This window comes from Acipenser ruthenus, chromosome 6, assembly GCF_902713425.1.
Source record: "Acipenser ruthenus chromosome 6, fAciRut3.2 maternal haplotype, whole genome shotgun sequence".
Classification (NCBI taxonomy): Eukaryota; Metazoa; Chordata; class Actinopteri; order Acipenseriformes; family Acipenseridae; genus Acipenser; species Acipenser ruthenus.
This window is the reverse complement of record NC_081194.1, coordinates 27,980,333-28,001,497: the sequence shown is the minus strand read 5'-3', so window position 1 is coordinate 28,001,497 and position 21,165 is coordinate 27,980,333. Positions and strand designations below refer to the sequence as shown.

Genomic DNA, 21,165 nt, shown 5'->3' with positions numbered 1-21,165 from the left:
AAGTAATGGTTACCATGCACAGGCATGATGGAACATACTGTAGAGTAACTGCAACTGTGCAAACTCCATGGCCGAACATGTATTTATAAAAATAAAACAGTGCTCAGTTCTTCTCAGTGCTGCGAAAGAGCGGGCTGGAAATGTCCGCTCCGCTCTCCGCTCCAGCAACTACCTCGCTCCGCTCTCCCGCTTCATATACAATTGGCTCGCTCCGCTGACACTCTCTGTCCCCAGCGCAGGGCCGGATTAAACAATATGCCAATAAAACCATTCGCCATAATATGCATAGGGCCCCCAAAATATGGGTTAGTGTAGGGCCCCCACGTCCTTTAATCCGGCCCTTTCCAGAGGCTTAGACTTTTTTTTTTTTTTTTTTTTTTTTTAAACAAACAATATGTTTTTCAATAAGTAGCTTTAAGCTTAGTTTAAGAGAGACAGATAAACAGTTAAAAATAGCAAGAGACTCCAAATTGCAATATCCTTTCACCCTTTGAAAAATACTGTTAGAAAATGACTGTGCTTAATGCAGTTTTGATTAGAGGTTTTTCCTGCCAAGATGCAACTCAATATCCAGATTTTGTGTGTGTGTGATTAATATGCACAGACGAACAGCATGTAACTGTTTAACTGACAAGTTAAGCGTTTTCAGTATTATATGACTACAACTGAATTAAGAAGACAAATAAACCCTAAAATTAAACAGCTGCTCTCATGAGTGGAAAGTGAGAATAAGTCAAGTCACTTACCATTGCAGCAATTTCAGGGTAAGCTGCCTCAACCAGCACACCTCTGTTTGTGGAGACAAAATCCACCAGTTCGTTTAGCGTTGCCCGTTTAATTTCTTTGCTCTTCAGGTCTGCAACAGGTTCCATGAAATCGAAAAGCATGCAACACTGCTGTAGCTTCTGACAGAAGAGCTCTTGCTGCTCCGTTCTAGGGGCATCTGCAAACAGAGAAGAAAAATAGCAAATTTAACAAAGAGTTTTTACAAAACACAGCACATTTTCAACAATCCCATATTAGCAGTCTAAGCAGGCAAAAACTGAAGTAAAAGCAAAAATGATACATTTGCAGGATGCTGCATATTTAAATGGCTATCTGGTGCATTTTATCTCATATGCCAAAATACCTAATTCACACACAGTTCTTTTTTTATGTCAAAGAAAGCAACCATTGTTTTGTCTTTTTTCCTCAAATTTCAGAGCTTCAGAAGACAACATAGCACCATTAAAACAGCTCCATGTGCTCATATCAGAGTAAAATTATGGTGGACCTTTTCTCTCTGCTGCTCAGATAGATTTTTACAAAGTGGAAAGTCAGGTACAGTATGTGAATAAAAAACTCATAAAACTCCCATTTTCATATCTCACAAAGCCACCCTGTGGCCTAGCTAAGGCCTTGCACATGTAAAACATATGTTTGTTTCTTTTAGTGTTGTAAATAAAAGTTTGTTGAAATTGAAGTTTGTGTTAAATATGGCAGGGCTGAGTTTGGAATTCCCTCTCTGATAAGATAGTTGTGGAATGTGGCCAGGTGTTAATTGATTTATTAATTATCAATTAAACCCTGGCCACATGCTATAAAAAGGAACTGGAAAGCCAGTTCCTTTGTTCTTTACCATGCCCGTGCTCTATCATCGCTGGCATTGTCATGTGGTTGTTGTGTTTGTGAATAAATCGTGTGCACCTGAGTGGCGTGTCAACGTCACCTCTGTCTCTCTCCAGTCCGTCAGCGGATAATCCACTTTAAAAAGGACTTGTTTATGTAAAGAAACAAAAATTTAATTTCCAACAGAGTAGTTTATTCACAGTCAAGAATGCAACATCCATCTAGGGTAAACAAAGCTGCTGGACCAACTCCATTCAACTGATTTATGTGAGGTTGTGACAGAAATACAATGCTTCTTGGTAGTAAATCTCCCTCCCGACCTGTGAGGGCACGCAGCAGCGAGAACAGAGTACCTTGGACGGGCTGGCCTGACAGTTCTTTCCCAGGGTTCAAGGGAAGTCGGCCAGCTAGAAAGGCGGCGGAACTCCGGTGCATTAACTCATGGACCTGGAAGGGAAACGATGTGGCAGTCGTGGATTGGAGGGGCGGCTGCACTCATTTACCAAGGGGTCATGTACGTCGGCATAAAAGGGGACGGAGAGACGCAATCTGTTCCTTCACTTTGGTTTGTGTTTTGAACCTGAAAGGACCCGTGAGAGACCCATTGATAAAACCTATCGTGAGTGTTTTGTTTGTTTGTCTATAATTGTCTTGTTTGTTGTTATTAGATGGCGAACACGTTCCGGAGCTGTCGCCAAGGGCAGCACAACACCCGGAACAGCACTTCACTTTTGTCACCACGAGCACTACAGCACGCACCCAGGACTGGGGACCGTGTTTTGTACATTGTGGGAAAGATACGTGTGTTTATTATTTGGGACTGTAACCTGTTTATTTACTTCCAGTGCATTACACATTGTTGTGTAGTGCCTGGAGTTACTGTTTGGTCACCAGGCCAAGATTATAATTAAAAACCCTTTCCAACTGGATTAGAACTCTCTGTCTGTTAATTACGCACTGCATCACTCCTTCACCTGTACACAATCAACCACTTTGCCACTGTGGTTTACATGCTAACGTTTTTGATCTGAAAATTAGCTTGAGATGTTTATAGTACAGAGTGTAAAGTGTTTTCAGGATATGTAGTCTTGTCCATAACATTGTTTCTTCTTCCACAAGAAACCAGTAACTTATGTTTGCTGTCGTTTTAGAAGACCAACAAAGTTTCAGAAGCGGTCAGAAAACAAGACACCAATAACTAAAGGAAGAAACTAACAAACATTCTAGAACATAACCAGGTCGATTTATATCACACAATATTAGTTCACAAAAAACTCTGGTTGCTGGTTAACTCTTGCTGCACAGGACCTGCCTACCAAGGGGTACTGTGCAGTATATACAGTAACTCAATACTACTCCAAAATGGAGGGTACCATGCATGGCTGTTACTGTATGGTCTGCCAGTCCTTATACTGTATCTTTGGGAGAACTCTACCAAGTTTTAGGACATGAAGACTTTGAGCTAATGAAAGGATCAGGACCAACAAAGTATTTAATTTAAAAAAAAGGGCAGAACAGTGCAGTTAATGGGGGGCACGGACACTATATGTATATCTGGAATTTATAGGATATTACTGCAACACTATCGAAGATGAATTGTTAAGAGCATCAGCAAGTCAGCTGTCCAACAGTATTACATTGAAATGTGTTATCTAATATTCGCAACCTGCTCTTCATTTCCCCTTTACACTGTACTAGCAACAGTGATGCAACTTTCATCATTAAAGCAGGTTAGTTCAAACTGCTCATGGCGCATACTAGCGGCTCCCTTTCCTTCCTGTTTCAGACCAAAACGGATGGTTTTTGCAGCAGATCTAAATCGCAATAGGAAACTAGCAGCAGCCCCCAAGTTTAGCCAGATGGCAGGCAGAGAAGAGTGGCTTCAGTAACATAACACTGAAACCAGAGCAAAACAGTCAATTGAAGTTCAATATTTCTTTCGAACAAGACAATGATACATTTTTTTAAAGATGTAGCTTCAATTCCGGTACCACAAATACTTTACTCGTATTTTTATAACAGTAGCTAAAAGGATTTATTAATTCTATTTTAAAAACATTTCAATAAGAATGCCAAAGAGGCCTACAGTATATTTACTGTAATAAGGAAAGCGATTAGCTATATTTTATCGTGCATTGTAGTGTTTAAAAAAAATAGAATATGACAAAGCTTGGCCCGTCTGTTTTTCATATCTACTCCATCTTGGCGAATACATTCCCTGAGGCTGACAAGCTGATAGCAGCCATAAAAAAAATGTAGAACATGTTTTAAACAGTGAAGGAGGCTGTAACTTTAATTTATCAAACATATACTGTCATACAAGAAACGCAAAGCACAGATACCGGAAAAAACAAAAACGGTATATCAAAGCACTGTAGCCACCTAATATACTTACATTTCACAGTGTACTGGGTTCCTAACAAAAAACATGTTGGAAATGGAATTCATTCAAAATTAAAAACAAAGTAGAGGACTGTATTGTTTAAATGTAGAAATAATTTACTAATTACAGGCCTTTTATTATCTGGATGTATAGGCAAGCCTCTGACTGTAGTATCAGTATTTCCAAATTTTCTTTTGGATGGCAGTATCTTAAATAATAAAGTAAGGATTATTGTAGTAAACATTCAACGTTTCAATTAATTATGTTTAAGATTATAAAAATTACAGAGGTGTACAATGGTGAAATATAAGTGGGACACCAAAAATGGTAACTATATTGGATTGTGGTCTAGGGACAGTAGATTTTGCTAAATGTTTACAATCCCAGTTAAATGTCAGTAGCCATCTAAAGCGTTCTGTTTAATAAACTGATAAATCTGTAGTTTGTAGTAAAGCGATGACCAATTCGTTAAAATGGTAGACAATAAGTAATGGGGTGATTGTTTAATTATTAGTGATTACGCGGGCTCCTGAGTGGCGCATCCAGTAAAAGCACTCGCGTAGAGTGCAGGATGCGCCCTATAGCCTGGAGGTCGTGAGTCCAGGCTATTCCTTTGCCGACCGAGGGTGGGAGCTCCCAGGGGGCGGCGCACAATTGGCCGAGCGCCACCCAGGGGGAGGGAGGGATAGGTCGGCTAGGGTGTCCTCGGCTCATCGCGCACCAGCGACCCCTGTGGTCTGGTCGGGCGACTGCTGGCTTGCCTGTAAACTGCCCAGAGCTGCGTGGTCCTCTGACGCTGTAGCTCTGGTTGGCTGCATGGTGAGTCTGCAGTGTGTTAAAAAGCGGTCGGCTGACGGCACACGCTTCGGAGGACAGCATGTGCTCGTCTTCACAACTCCCGAGTCAGCACGGGGGTGGTAGTGGTGAGCTGAGCTAAACAAAATAATTGGACACTACTAAATTGAGGAGAAAACAACAACAAAAAATAAATAATTGGTGACTACTAAATTTATATATATATAAAATTATTAGTGATTACTTTGCTTATGTTGAGTCTAAACTGACATTGTGTGGCTGTAGGACTAAATTACAGGTAAAGCAGGTAAAGCATTACAGTCTGAAAAAAGACTTGTGGTTGTTTATATATATAAATTTAATTGCTGTAAAATCTCTGCTTCTGTGCACTCAGTACTCATGCCGATGTATTTAGTGTACTATCCCATGCTGTGCTAATAAAAGTCTTCATAGTTGTACAGTTTGTTTTATGCTTAATTACACATCTGAGAATATAAATGATAGCCTTAGTGTCTGAAATAATACGGAATACAATACGGAAGTTCTGCAAACATTGGATCAACTCAACTCACAACTCATCTTAGCCGTTTCCCTATTTCATTTTATTGAACAAAAACCACAGTCCCAACAATGCACCCTGTTGCCTGCACAGCACAGACTACATTGTAGCATCTCCAGCACGTTGAAGATGTCTCTCCTTGTACAGCTGTGTAGGGCCCCTTGCCGATATTCCATGCTATTCAAAAGACAGGCACCACATTGAAAAGTGTATGTATTACTTGTATTGTAACGCTTGAAATGTTTTTGCTTACGATTGTAAGTCGCCCTGGATAAGGGCGTCTGCTAAGAAATAAATAATAATAATAATAATAATAATAATAATAATAATAATGTAAAGCAGGTACTGTATTACACTGTATAGTAATGCATGATTGTTTTTTCAAAGCCTTTAGCTCTGCTCCTATTTTACCATCAGTACAGTAAAGGAGTGTGTTTTAGTCTGCTTTCTTTTGTAACAGTGCCAACAAGCAACATGAGGTTTCAGATATGAGCAGAACTGTAAAACTGTAAAACCAGCGTGGAAACAGTAGTTCTGGTTTAGTCATGGTGTTTGACTGTAGCATAGTACCTGCCATATAAGGAAAACAATGAAATACCAGTTATGTTTGCAGTATGCATATGGCAACATCCCCGTGCTGTAAATAGCAGGGAGCATAACACACTGGGGTCTGGGGATAGCAGACAGCAAGAGTTTCCATTATTCCAGTAGCTTATGAAAATATGGTAGCTGGGAATAAAAAATAATAAAACATGATTTTTCCCTGCTCTTGGCTCTAATCTACATCCCAATTTCCATACTGTTTTGCATTCTAGATAATATCACTGATACAAATTCCACTCTTCCCTTTACTATGTAAATATAAGGCAGCTGAAAAGAGATAACAAACCAACACAAAATCACAAGCACGGTTGTACATACTGTAAGTCACTTTAGAGTAGTGCATCAATACTGTAGCATGCTTTACAGTACTTATTTCATGCTTTATTACGGTGGCACAGATCAATCTTATTTACCATACAACACCCTTCAAAATGCAACAATACACTGAAAGGCAGAGTAAACTACACATCCATCTATATCTATATATAATTTGTTACATAACATGAGCGGTTCCACAGTAATTTCAACCTCCTGTGTTTCTCACTTACAGTACGGTATGTCCATGGCCGAATGCAGTACAGTATTACACAAAAAAATACTGGGATCAGTATTCACAAATGCAATTCTGGTTTTAAAGTTGGTTTGAACAGAATATTTTATGACCAAAGGTTTCTGTTAAGAGCCAAAGTAAAAGGATCCTTGATACTTCATTAATGAATGTGGCGCTAATGCAGAAGAATTGTACCTTTAAATGAGAGATGGTCCTTATTGCTTTATTAAAAATCACAGCTGAAAGATATATAGTTGTACTACAAAGGGAAATGTGGTGAACAGTATTACTCAGAAATGCGTAACAAAGAGGACTGACTAGCAAGCTAGGCTGGATCAAACAAGAATTTCATCTGACATACAAATCTACCTTTTAAAGTTCACCTATAGTACACAACAGACATTATTTTTCCTTGTACAGTACCCAAGGTTAGTGCTGACATAAGACACCATGAACAATTTTTCTTGGAAAACGAAAGCTTATTACAAGACATTGTGAACATTATGTGGCTTGACATTTTGCGTGTATTAAATTTCTTTGTGCAACAAATAACTAAAAAGGATATCCAGAACATTGTGATTTCAAATTATTTCAAGAAAGCAATTTTAAATAACTGGAGTCCCATGGCATTGTTTTTCAGTGCTCATGTTTACAACATCCAAAACAGTTCATATTACTAACCTTCACTGTAAATGTAATAAGTAATATGAATATTTGAATATGACTTGCTATGCTCAGAATTGTGCCAGGTGCTAATCTAAGGTAATTAGGCAGCCTGTAGCAAACTCAACAATTTAAATTTATAAACAGCTCATAGCTTGGATGCTGTCCAGATCAGAAGAAAATGATTAAAAACTCTTTGCTCTACAGCATACCATCTCCAAATGAATTGGGCGTGTCTTGTACAATGGAAGGGTTTTAAGAGCAATGTGGGTTATAATTAAAGGATTATGGACTTTGTTCATTAAATACCAGCATAAAGCAGCAATCAACATTACATTTCCGTTTAAATCACTTCTCATTTCTCCCAGATTTATTTATTTATTTACTTTTATTTTTTTTAAACTGTAGCTCAGGAAGCAACACAGAGGTTTAGAAAAGTGAAATCAACTTTTAGTCCCCCAAATAGTGTTTTTGAATACTAAAACAGTTTTACAGGAAACGTGTATTGTGCAGTCAATGCTTTCTTTTTTTCTTGACATTTATATTAGCATTTTTTTTTCTTTTCTTACAAGGAACATAAAGTAAAACAACAATAATAAAATCACAGACACACAGTGGACATTGAACAGTAAAATCAGTTAGGTAACAAATTAACAGAAACAAAAATAAATTGGTTAAAAAGAAAAGAAAGTACTGCAAACAGCTTGAGTTTGTATTTTTGGTGGAACAAATCAGTATACATATCACCCACTACACAGTAAAACTCTTAAACATTCACGCACCCATTTGTTCTCTCCAGGGAAGAATCTGTGAGAATCAATACATTTATGAACACTCCAGGTCGCCTCTCAAAATATTGGTGAGTGATAGCACAGCACCATGTGTTTTTTCCAATTCAAAAGAATTACAGTAGTATTTGACAGATACAGTACCTGTCTGCCCGAGGGGCCCAACCCCAATAGACATATCCCAGGAGAAAGTAGGATCTCAACCCCCAATGTTTCAGACAATGCATTAATTACACTAGACTAGTAGCAACAGATTAGAAGGCAGCCCCACAGTATATGTACCAATAAGTCAAATAATCTATACATTTTCAAACTGAAGCGTAACAAAGAATTCTACACTGGGGCACAGCCCTATTTACAAAAGATCGTGAAATCAGAATTGATTTGTACAGAATGTTCATCTGACAGGCTTACACTCAAAGTCTTGCCACCCAGAGACAATTTTGTTGTCTGTTAAACCCCTCTGGCAACAAAGTGTCTGACAAGGCAGCTTTCCCTCCCAACGAACTAAACAAGATAGGACAAACTTGGCCTTATCTGATACTTAAATTAGAAAATGGGTGACTATTACAAAATGTTACCGTTGTAATAAAATAGTAGATTCCTGTTTTTCCCCCTTTATAATTAATTTATAATTACAGCCACCAAATGGAAAACACTACAGTATAAAATAGGAAGATGGTAGAATGGTGGTATTAAAAGGACAAGTCATATATTTTTTCTGTATCAGAATCCATCTGGAATTATCTGAGACTGAAGACTGCAGAATCATAGTTGCCACCTGGGAGCTCCTAATTCCAAAGAAATTACATGATGCATTGACCTTTCAACTGTGTCAGACTAAAATGTTTATGAGACAGGTTTGGCACAAACTACTACAGCCAAGAGCTGTATTATCTTCTCCACCCAGCTAATGCTTGATCTTTATCTCTTAGGACCAGCACTAAACAAACACACACCTGGTTATCAATTGATGGCTGCGCTTTTTTTATCATGCCAGTTTGAATGTCAGTTCCAAACCTGTCAAATATTTGGGCGCATGTGTGTCTAAGAAAAAAGTTAACGTAGAGCCCTGACAGCCTCAAGCCTCTAAAATGCATCTATCAAGCTGAGGTGTGACCAGAAGATCATGATAAGAGAAATAGCTTAACATTGTAAACCGTTGGATACTCAAGCAAAACGTCATGACAGTGTGTGTTGTTGTGGGATATCACCATGCCTCGGGTGTGCTGCGAGTCATAAAATTTCATTTTTTGGAATTAAATCATGACTGCAGTTTCCAGTTTACTTATTGGCTTTTTACTGTTTTCTTTCTCTGTGATATTCTCTAAGAAATCAGTCAAAGAATCGTTACCATTTCATCAGACATGGTGAAAGAAATTGGTTTTGAAAGACAAAAAGAACAGATGTGAGGAAAGTGTAGTGATGTGTTTGTTTACCTGTGATAAGGCTGTAGTTCCGAACCGTGGGGATGTCTGGAGATATCGCCATAGCTCTGATGTCACAAACCCACTGAAATGAATAGCAGGGAGATCCTTGCCATTGTATAATGTTATTTTTTACACTGATAACTACTGTACAGCAGCAGGTTTTAGTCTTTTGATTATTGCTGTTGCTGAATTATATATTTTTTGTTTTGCTCACTTCAGTCAAGTGGTATAGCCACCTGCATATATTTCTAAAATCGAACAGTTTAATGCACTACACTAATTTATTAATTTTCCACTACATAGCTGTAACTTTTGGGAGAGACATTCACTTTCTCTGGGATTCCAAATCCTGTTCTCGTGAGATAATGTGGCACGATACAGTCTGGATAAACAAATGTCAAGGAGTCCATAGCGACTAAAGCCTTTTGCTGAGCCAAATGACGTTCAACTCAGAGCAGAAGCAAGCACACAACCGACTCTTATTGAAATGCACATCCATAAAAGGGAAAGACAAAATACTTGTCATGTAAAAGTACTGTAGTTAAGTACAGGGCGCATCTAATATTTAGACACAACACAGTCTCCCTTGCGAATATAAAAACCTTGAGTTATCCTCGGAAGACTGCAAGTGCTATCTCCTCAAACACTCACTGCCTGCTGTAGTTATTTACTTAAGTAAAATTAATCGCTTCCTTAAATATGTGTGTACTTCAACTTTCTATACACTTTTTATAAAAGTACAATACTTTAAAATATAAATGTTACTAATCCAGGTTTCACAGACTGTACAGTAATGACCTCTGTAACTGAGGGGCAGGATTTATTTCAACAATCACAGCTATGTAAATCCATAAAAGCATCTATACAGTTCCCATACAGACAGGGCTCAGTTGCCATGACAACATGATTCCATGAACCCAGACTTGATTTTTAAAGGTGTATTGCAGCATATACAGTAGTACACATGCACTCCTAAAAATGCCAGATTAGTGTTGGGGTGGGATTATTAAAAAACGCAGCCATGACATAGCCCTGGTACAGTAGTTTCAAATCGGTTTTCTACACCTTATATAGTACACTGTGTTCATACATATTTAAATGCATGGAAACTTCCCTTAAAACAAGTTGGCCAAATACTGTAAAGCCACAGCAGCCACCAATCTTGCATGCAGTTGACACATTTGCATAAAACAACAAATTGATTAAAATGTAAATAAATGAAATCTCTCTCTCAATCTCTCTCTCTCCTCGGACCTAAGCCGACTCAGGTCCAACTGATCACGGATATCCTTATCATTTTTCATGAAGCGTTTACACTGCAGTTGTGCCCTCAGCCGGATTAGGTCCGAATCTAAATTACAATACGTGCTCGGTGACGGCATAACAATACAGTGTCATATTGCGGGGACTCATCTTAAATATATACTTATCTTGCAGTCTACAAATAAAAATGGTTATTCATTTAGACAGTGTTTGACACAACATAGTGGTTCCTGACCCATTTGTTATGTGAAGGATTTCACCTTGAGCAATAAGTAATAAATTTGCTGTTTACTACTGAAATAATAAAATACGCCTTTGTTTACAAAATAACTCTATTCTGTTTCTTCACCAATATATATACAGTAGTTTGCAGAAGTATTCACCCCCCTGCAAAGTTTTCACATTTTGTTGAATTACAAATAATGTATGCATAGTTTTTCATACACACTTTTTTTATTCAAAGCTGTAGTGGTTAAACTGAACACTGTTATATGAGGAGGAGGTTAAATGTCAGCAAAACGTGCAAAGAAAATGTACAAAATTAAATTTACTGGTTGCATAAGTATTCAGCCCCTTAAGTCAGCACTTGGTAGAAGCACCTTTTGCAGCAATTACTGCTATGAGTCTTTTTGGATATGTCTCTACTAGCTTTGCACAGTAGGATGGTTTTGGCCCATTCTTCACAGGAAAATTGCTCCAGTTCTGATAAGTTTGTTGGGGATCGTCGATGGACTGCAATCTTCAAGTCTCGCCATAAATTTTCGATTGGATTCAAGTCAGGACTTTGATTGGGCCACTCAAGAACATTAATTCTCTTCTTGTTCAACCGCTCCAGTGTGGCTTTGGCTTTGTGCTTCGGGTCATTGTCCTGCTGAAATGTGAATTTCCTCCCCAGTTTGAGTCTTGGCTGACTCAAACAGGTTTTCCTCAAAGATTCACCTCTACTTTGCACCATCCATTCTCCCCTCCATCCTGACAAACTTCCCAGTCCCTGCTGAAGAGAAGCATCCCCATAACATGATGCTGCCACCGCCATGCTTGACAGTTGGGATGGTGTTGACTGGGTGATGTGCAGTGTTGGGCTTGTGCCAGACGTAACGCTCTGAATTTTTGGTCTAGGCTGACCACAAAATGTCTGCAGCATCATCTACATGCGTTTCACAAACTCCATATGTGCTTTAAGATGAGGCTTTTTGAGTAATGGCTTCTTTCTTGCCACCCGTCCATACAGGCCAGCTTTGTGAAGGGACCGGCTTATTGTTGATGTGTGAACACTGACTCCCATCTCAGACACAAAACTTTGCAGATCTCTCAAGGTCATTGTTGGCTTCAGAGTGATGTCCCAAACCAGTTTCCTGCTTGCCCGGCTGCTCAGTTTGGGAGGGCGACCTAACCTGGGTAGTGTCTGGGTGGTATGATGCATCTTCCACTTCTTAATGATTTACTGTATACAATTGCAGTTAACAAATTTTATTTTTTTCAAATTATCATTGTTACAAATACTACTACTGCAAATGAATAAAATGTTATATAAGTACACTATCTAAATTGTTTGTAATTATTCAAAACATTTAGTTCCTTTTTTAAAAAACAAAATGGCAGGGACCGCAAATTATTAAAACAATCTTTATTTAAAACTTAGAACATAACATGTAAAACGCAATTGTGTAACAGATCAACTATAATCAAAAAGTGCAGAGAGGGGGTTGCACAGATCTTTCACCAGACCTGCCGATATTTCTCGGTATATGTATTTATTTTGTGTTTCTGCTTAGTGCACTCTGGATTTGAGTTCTGCCCAACAACGCTATGACAGCTCTGCTTTCTTGCTCTCTCCAGTTCACGCCGCGGTTGTCAAACAAACAAACAAACAAACAAAAAAAGAAATTCCATGTTTTTAAGCTAATCATTGGTACAATCAAAATATGTATTTAAATAACAATAAAAACAAACAACAAAAAGATGGTGTGTTAAAGCATGTTTGAAACTAAATCAATAACTAAGTGGTTTACAATAAATTAACTGGAAAAAACACAACCCAGATTTTGTATAAAATAATTTTTATAGCAGGCACTGAGTCACGTCGTTAGTTGGCAATTTTTTAGGACACCTGACGGCCCAAAGTCCTAAAAATGTCCAGTGTAAACGCACCATTAGTTATTTCTATTTGTTGGTTATCAGTAAAACTGACATTGATCACGCTTTTATAAAATGACACATGATTTGGAACAATTCTTAATGAAATGGCGCATTGCAAGCTCTGTGAAGACAAGTTAATTATTGCTTGTAAATATAACTGCTTTAGATGCCCTCTACGGTAAAAGCAAACCAGACTTGAAAGTTTTGAAATTTGCTTTAAAACTGTAATATTTATTTCAAGTAGCCTAAGTGATCCAAATATGACCTGTTTATATAATTGCAGTCTGCATCGTGTTGGGGTAACTCGCAAGACAATCCCACCCAGAACATGAAACAATTTCGGTGTTCCAAAAATTAGGACTCCAACCCGGCTTGGGGTCCTAACATATATGAAGCGAAAGCCCCGAAAAAAAACGATTTACATAAAACTTTAATAGCTAAAAATAAGCACCATAAAATGAAATTAATAAAAACAAAAGCCCTATATATATTTTAATACGTAATCTGAAACAGAAAACATTACCTTTACACCAGAAAACCTGTGAACTTGTTCCCAGCTGATGAGAAAAACCTGAATGCCTTGATTTAGTCTTTTCAAATAACAAAGACAGAATAACTAAAACAGAGGTCAGAGAACCATTGGCAAACTCGGACCACAACATGGTCTCATCTGAAGAGCTTTTTTTAAAAAAAGAGTAAAGACTAAAGCTAAGGTTTACAATTTTAGAAAAGCAAACTATGAAGCTATGAAACAGAGACTAACAGAAGTAGATTGGAGTAAAACAGAGAAAACATCCACGGAAAAAGGATAGCTGATTTTTAAAAATGTAGTACTAGAGGCGCAAAACAATTACATCCCAAAAGTAGACAAATCTAAAACAAAATTGCCAAAATGGTTTAATAGATCAATTAAAAAAAATATTCAGAGAAAAAAGGCAGTACTTGGAACTGCAAACGCAAGGCAAAAAGGAAGTTAGAAAGGCCAAGAGAGAGATAGAAATGAGCATTGCTAAGGGGGCTAAAACCAATTCCAAAAAAGTGGTTTCCAATATTATAACAGCAAGAGAACATTCAAAGAGGAGGTAAAATGTCTAAGAGATACAAATGGCAAAATCATAGATGAAGAGAAAAAAATAGCAAATATATCAAATTATTACTTTTCACAAGTTTTTACAAAGGAGGATATGGGCAACATGCCCCACATGTCGACCTGTTCCTATCCAGTTTTAAATAACTTCAGCATAACAGAGGCAGAAGTGTTAAAGGGACTGAAATGCTACAACAATCTATAAGGAAGTGGGTGTCGAAAGCACTATGAGCCGCATTCTGAGTCATTCTGGTTAAAATAAATAAATAAATAAATAAATAAATAAAAGTAGTGCTGGATATTTTAAGTGCTGCGAGACTTTATTCTCTCGTATGTGATTCTCCGCTATCTTTAAGGATTATAGAAAGTCAGTACACTGCAGTAAGTAAACAGTTTTGAAAAAAAAAAAAAAAAAAAGATGATATTAAGTATCTAGGTGTTGTTTTGAAAGCGGTGACTTTCACTAACTCTTAAAACTCCGCCCCATTCATTTTGGGGCGCCAGGGCACCGAAGGTTATGCACATATTACTCAGGCACCGTAAAAGCCACACCTGGTTCATGGCTTGTTTCAAAGTACAGACTCCAGGCTTTCCAAAGACATATTCAGTATGTGTATGCGGTACTCCTAGCCGGAACTACAAATCGCCTGAAGTTAAGCCTCCCCCCCATGTTAATATGTCATACTGAGGTTCAATGGTGCAGTGTTTTTTTTTTGTTTGTTTTTTAGCTATCTATGACTACAATATATATAGCAGTGACCAAACATGATTATTTTGGAAAAACTTAGGTCTGTTAGGTCTCCTGAAAGCAGCTTATTTTAAAGCAACACCAGAGTGAATGATGATGCCGTAAAATATATACAGTTTTTTATGTGCAAAAGTGCCTTTTCTATTGCTATTCCCCCCTAAAATTTTGGAATGCCCCTCCCCCATTGGTGAAATTCAGGCCTTGTGTAGAATACAGTATGTGTTGAAACAGGTGGTCAACTCTTCTGTCCTCACTGCAATTACCTGCAGCACAACTCTGTTTTTTTATATAATGTTAAAGACTAGTTGGACGGTCAGAACTTCACAAACAAAAAACAAACATACTAACTACATTGTTGTTTATAAAAAGAAAAAAGTGCATGTGTACCTATATCATACCTCATTCAAGTGTTAGGTTCTTAAAATTGCTTTTACAAATATTTTAGATGTGTTATGAACTTACTGCGAAAAATAAAAGATTTGTAGACACTTCCTGTAAAACTTAGACAACTAAAAAAAGGAATCTCATTAACTATAATTGAGGTAAATTTCAATGTAAAAGTTCCCACTGTAATCCTGCTATTCATTTGATCCTAGAACATTGTCTCCCCATTCAAATCTGACAATACAATATTTAGGCCCATAAAAGCCTTAAAGAAAAAGAAAGACAAAACAAATGTGTATTGAACTATTATAATGGTATCCTCGTAACCTGGGTGACTTTTCACATTGCTCCCTTGAGAGCACAAATAAATATGGGACTTGAATGAAGCACTACATGAGTCACAGGTAACCAGCCTGAGGTAAACAAACACACAGAGACAGGAAGAAACTGTGAAGCCTCGAGTCTCTAGAGTTTAATTTCCAGACAGCTTTACATCATTTCTTTTATTTTTTTTTGCCAGTGTAACAGCATTGAGTAGTTCAAGATGAATTCAGGAATAAAGTAGGCTCATACACTCACACACACACACACACACACACACACACACACACAATTATATATCTATATCTATATATATATATACGCAAATCATACTAAACTCCAAAAAATCATCCGTACTCTCAGCAATTAAATAGTTTCAAGGCCTTATACTGAAAGTTAATAAAAACAGGCATTGACACTATGTAGCCTACATGTTAGTTACTTGTCTTTAGTTTTTAGTGAAGACATCTGCATGTCTGTTCAGTATGAACAATCAGAAAACAGTAACTAGTAAATGATGATGTGCTACTATAACACCACACTTGTTAAACTGTTTAATCTTCCAGTTCCACCCAATCTGTGGTCGTTGTCCCCCACACATACACATTGCACTTAAGATAAGATGAACTTATTATTTTACAAAGCATAACAGAAAGCAGGAACAGAAACCGAAGCATTAACCATTTTTTTCTCAAATAAGATAAGGGCAGATTTTCATTTCTGATATCTTGCTTCCCCACATCATTACAATGTTTAAATTGTTCTGTGTTAATGAAATGTAACTAGATTATGTTTTATGGTGACTTTCACAGTCCAGCTAATGGACCGGAATCATAGCAGCTCAAACACAGTGTTTATCCTTGACATTTATAGAATAATAGAATACTGTACAGGTGAACAAAAAGAAAAAAAAAATAACTGATGCACTGAAAGCACTTGTATTCAAACGCAAGAAGCAAAATAAAATGTGTAGACTCTTCATACATCTGAAAACATGCATGTTTGTTGTATTACATATACAGTAGCGTACCCGTTAACGCTAGTCGGGAGCCATAGTTACAAGGCTGTGCTACTGTACTTGAATTTCGCCTTATAACAACAAGAATTAATAAGCTAGTGGAATGGCCTTATAGGGCCAGTGAGAGCCACGACCATGCTGTCTTCTAACTGGGGGGCACTGTTATATAATACGCATAGAGAAAACGTATTAAATATATATATATATATATTTTTTTTTTTTCGTTAGATACTACAATTTCCCATCACAAAATAAACCGGATGAGCAGTCTACAATAGCAACGCACAAAGAAAGAAGATGTGAGGCTTCAAAACAGGGCATCTGGGTGATTTATCAATGAATGAACTTGTGATAAATCGATTCATTGTTGTAATGTCTGTACTCTGTTTTTTTTTTGTTAACACCCCTCAAACACACTTTAGTCTGTTTCTGAATTATAAAAGAATATTGACAATGTAGAGTAAACATTAAGTATCCACCACCAAATTATTTCTGCATGCAGTATTACACATTTAAACAAAATATGTGGAGGCGATGAGAAGTTTGACTTCAGACAAAAAGACTTAAATATAAGTAATGTATACAGTATGTGAGTTCATCTTTAACTGTAGTAAGCTACTGAAATATAATGACTATTTATCCAGTCAACCAGCCAGCAGAGAAATATTGATGAAAGATTTGTAGGTGAAATTACTTTAAAAACTTCAAGAACGTTAACTGGACTACTCTCGACTGTAGGGACACTAACACAAAATTGATTAATGTAATTCATTATTGCAAAACCATAGATAATTAACAGTACTAAACTGGTGCAATATATTCTCTCTCTCTCTCTATATATATATATATATATATATATATATATATATATACACACACACACACACATTATATATATGTATATGTATATATTTATATATATATAAATAAAATATATCCAGGGCGACTTACAATTGTTACAAGATATCACATTATTTTTACATACAATTACCCATTTATACAGTTGGGTTTTTACTGGAGCAATCTAGGTAAAGTACCTTGCTCAAGGGTACAGCAGCAGTGTCCCCTACCAGGGATTGAACCCACAACCCTCCGGTCAAGAGTCCAGAGCCTTAACCACTACTCCACACTGCATGCATACATGCATACATGCATACATGCATACACATTGCTCAGCACAATAAAAAGTAAAATTTTCAATGCAAGACCCTGGTTAGACAAGTGTCATTTTCCATGCCTTTTTACTATATGTTCACTGTACAAATACAGTATGCTAGATAAATAGTGTAAACTTCCGCTTGCCAGAAAGGCTCACATCGGGTTCTTTCTCAGCACTCAGAACCTGACACACACCAGAAATTGATTTTTAAAGCACTGTTTTGCTGTTTTATTTTTACACACAAAAATAAATAAACAAAAACAAACACCTAACTCAGTTCGGAGCACTAATGAAACCTTGTCAAGAACACCCTATACTATAAAACAGGACAGCTGTTTACCTGTTAAATTAAACACAACCAGAAAGGATCCCACAGTACATTTTCTTGTTACGACACAGAGTCGGGGCTCTTCACTCAGCAGAGTCTTCAAACAGACTGACTGCTCTCCTTAAATATTGGAAGTTGGCTCCAATTTACAATAACGAGCCAACTGCCAAAACAAAACAATTAAATAAACGTGCATTTGCACATGTTCTGGCAGGGAGGCTTTTAACCCCCTCCCTGTGCTGTTACACTAGGTTTACTTAAACAATAACTACATGGAGCATCAAGTGTACAGGAGATATGTAGTAATGAAAGTGCTTGCAGCTAACAAAATAATACCTGGTGTGCACTTCTGTTCTCAAAATGTGCACTTCTGAAAGAAACACATTATAGTAATCATGTGTCTTAATTTTCAAACATGACATATGGCACTACACTTAGAAATAGAGATTTCTTTAACCAAGCCATGCTTTTAGCTTGTGTTGCACTTGCTTGGTCAATTGACCTGGAGGCTGAAACTGTCCCCACCCCTTTAGTGGCTGCTTTTCTGTCATAAACCAACTAGCTGCTTCCCCTGACATACTTGCAGCCAGTAACATGCTTTGACACAGAAGAGTTTTCGTCTGCCTTAAGTGTGAAACTCTCTTGCTGATGAACTAGCTAACTGTTACGTGGAATTCATCGCCTATCTTTATGAACCCTAAAGTGTCAATATACAAACAGAATAAATAAAATTACTTGTACTGAAAAATACAGATTGGCTGAATAGCATTTCCATGATTTAATGTGGGTTTTTGTGCATTTATAGAAAGAGCACAATTGATTTGCTTTGATCTTAAACCATGAACTCAAAGCTTGGTTTTAGGTATGCATACAGTACAGCAAAATTACTAAATTATGTAACCCTCTGACCAACATTTCCATTTAATCAAAGTGTACTACTGGAGTGCCTGAAAGCTAATCTAGGATGAAATCAATAGTGTGCACTGGGTATATATATACACACACACACAAAAAAAATAAATGTGTTACTTATTAGTCCTGCACTTTGTCATTTTGCCATCTTTCAGAAACCTCTTCCCTGACCTTGTAGAATACAGTGATGATAAAGAATAAGGATGAAAAGGACTTAGAAATTGCCTCTTGGTAAACATCTTCATCATATAGTTTCTTGGTACTCGTAATAGCATGATTATTATAAAACAAATGCGGCAACGTGCAAGAGGTTTCCTTCTTCCCACCCTCCATGTAAATCTTGTACCAGATGTTGCAAGATACATTCTTCTGCTTAAAAAAATAAAAATAAACTAAAAATGCGAGCCTATTTCTAGAGTCACAGGAGACTACATTTTCTCAGTAACATAATCTGTTACTTGCATTTTCAACAAAATGATTAGGCATTGTTAGCTGTAATCTTATAATGTAACCAGAGAAATTGCTACAGTAGATCCAAGCAAGATAAAAACAATTAAACAGATAAAGAAAGCTACTGTAGTATGTGAACCATCATTTTAATATTACAGTGCCTTCCAATGGGCTTGGAGGAAACAAGAGGACTTTTGTTTACGTCCTTTTCAGGCTTCCTTTTTTTTTTTTTTTTTTAAACCTCAAGGGCATTTGAACAACAAACCACAGGACTGCTGTAATTAATACAGCAAGCAGCTTCTTCATTTTAATTTCACTTGTTTCTGGTCGGAGCTCCCTCAAGACCAAGTGGGATGCCTGACTGATATTACTATATTAGCTAATATATGCAAATGACAGTTTCAACACATTTTTAGAATGTTCTTTTGAAAAGTGAACAGTTTACTGTATATTCAAGTTGTGAAACAGCAAGTGGAGCAATGGAGTTCTGTACTAGCAGCTGCTTTATACTTTGTTGCTTGCTTTACCACAATCCTCACACAAACTGAAAGTGACCTAACCTATAGAGCAGTGGTGTCGAAAGCTGACCCTTCCACTCCTGGCCCTTGTTCCAACATTGTTCTAAATTGTTTAATTGAACCAATTAAACCTCCATCTAGATCCTGAAGTAGTTCATTATATACTTTTACCTGTTAAACCTGGAGTGGAACTATAGAGTATCTGCTTTTTTTCTTAAGGGGTTTGTAAATGGAGCGGAAGCATGGACAAGTTAGACTGGAAAAAAAGTAATCTTTTGAAATAACATTTGAATTGTCAAGCAGTTTAAAAAAATAAATAAAATCACAGTAACAGATTGAACACAACAAAACAACTTTCTGGAGATTTTTATTTATTTATTTATTTATTTTTAAATCACAGAAAACAGCTATTTATATTTTGGTTTCTTATTTCAGCAGAACTCCATTCCATGTTTTCATGTTCAACTGTGGTTCAAAAGTTCTGTATTGTATTACAATGCAAGTGAACAAAATGTAACTCTCATGAAAGGGTTAAAACGGCAAACATCTCTGACAAGGAAACATCCACAACAGCTCCTGTATCATTATGACACATGCTAAAAATGAATCCCACAGGGTACTTCTATGAGTCACTATGGAAATTTCACAATGAGTTCGAAACGATACTGTGTGGGCTTGTATAGGAAGACAGAGTTATATGTATCATATTTACAGTACCAATAAATATGTAAATACTGTAGGACAAATTTATTTTTGATTGTGTACTGTGGATCTGCATGCCAGACAAAAAAGAAATAAATAAATCACTTTTCTGCTACTCGCTCATTCAACTGGAAGCAAATTCTGTTTGTCGCAATGATGCTGTTTTCATGTGAACCCTGATCTACGCTTACAGGAAATTCTTCTACCGCTTGTAAATGCTGTATCATAGCAACCTGATGGTATCGCATCACAGTGACATGCTGAGGATGCAACTTAGGGGTTCTATTTCAAAGAACCTCCACAGAATATAGGGCACAGTGCTTTTTTTGGCACTGCTCCTTAATGTAATCTGTCATAATACTACAGTCCCCTGGTGCTATTTTTACAGATGGGTTATTTTATACCACATGGATGCTTTGAAAGGTAAAGAAAAGGAGCACTACAAAAGACAAACACATGCTTCTAGCTTTAATTCATTAGTACCTAATTGATTCAAGCCCAGTGGGTGCCTGGCCTTTCTGTTGTCACAGAAGCACCTAAGGGCAACAATCTATTTCTAGTTCAAATGTGGCTCTATAGAGGGCATTATATGCCCCAGTGATTAATTTTCAGCTACTCAGTTTGCTTTACGCTTGAGTAGTTCCCAGATGTGATGTACAGGGGTGCTAAGCATGCAGTCATTCAGTATAACAATATTCAGTTCAAGTAAACAGTTTTATAGAAGAAAATGAAGGTTCAAACAGTGCAGCACACATTT

At 37.1% G+C, this 21,165-nt stretch overlaps 1 protein-coding gene across 2 annotated transcripts in view; it reads right to left on the bottom strand.

The window, feature by feature from the left end:
* Positions 1–21,165, bottom strand: part of LOC117411139 (serine/threonine-protein phosphatase 2A 56 kDa regulatory subunit alpha isoform-like) — a 96,323-nt gene that overhangs the window by 36,503 nt on the left and 38,655 nt on the right. For both annotated transcript variants that reach the window (XM_059025310.1, XM_059025311.1), the window contains one exon: positions 747–943. In XM_059025310.1, the coding sequence (XP_058881293.1) occupies positions 747–943 (197 nt within the window). The remainder of the gene's footprint in view (positions 1–746; positions 944–21,165) is intronic.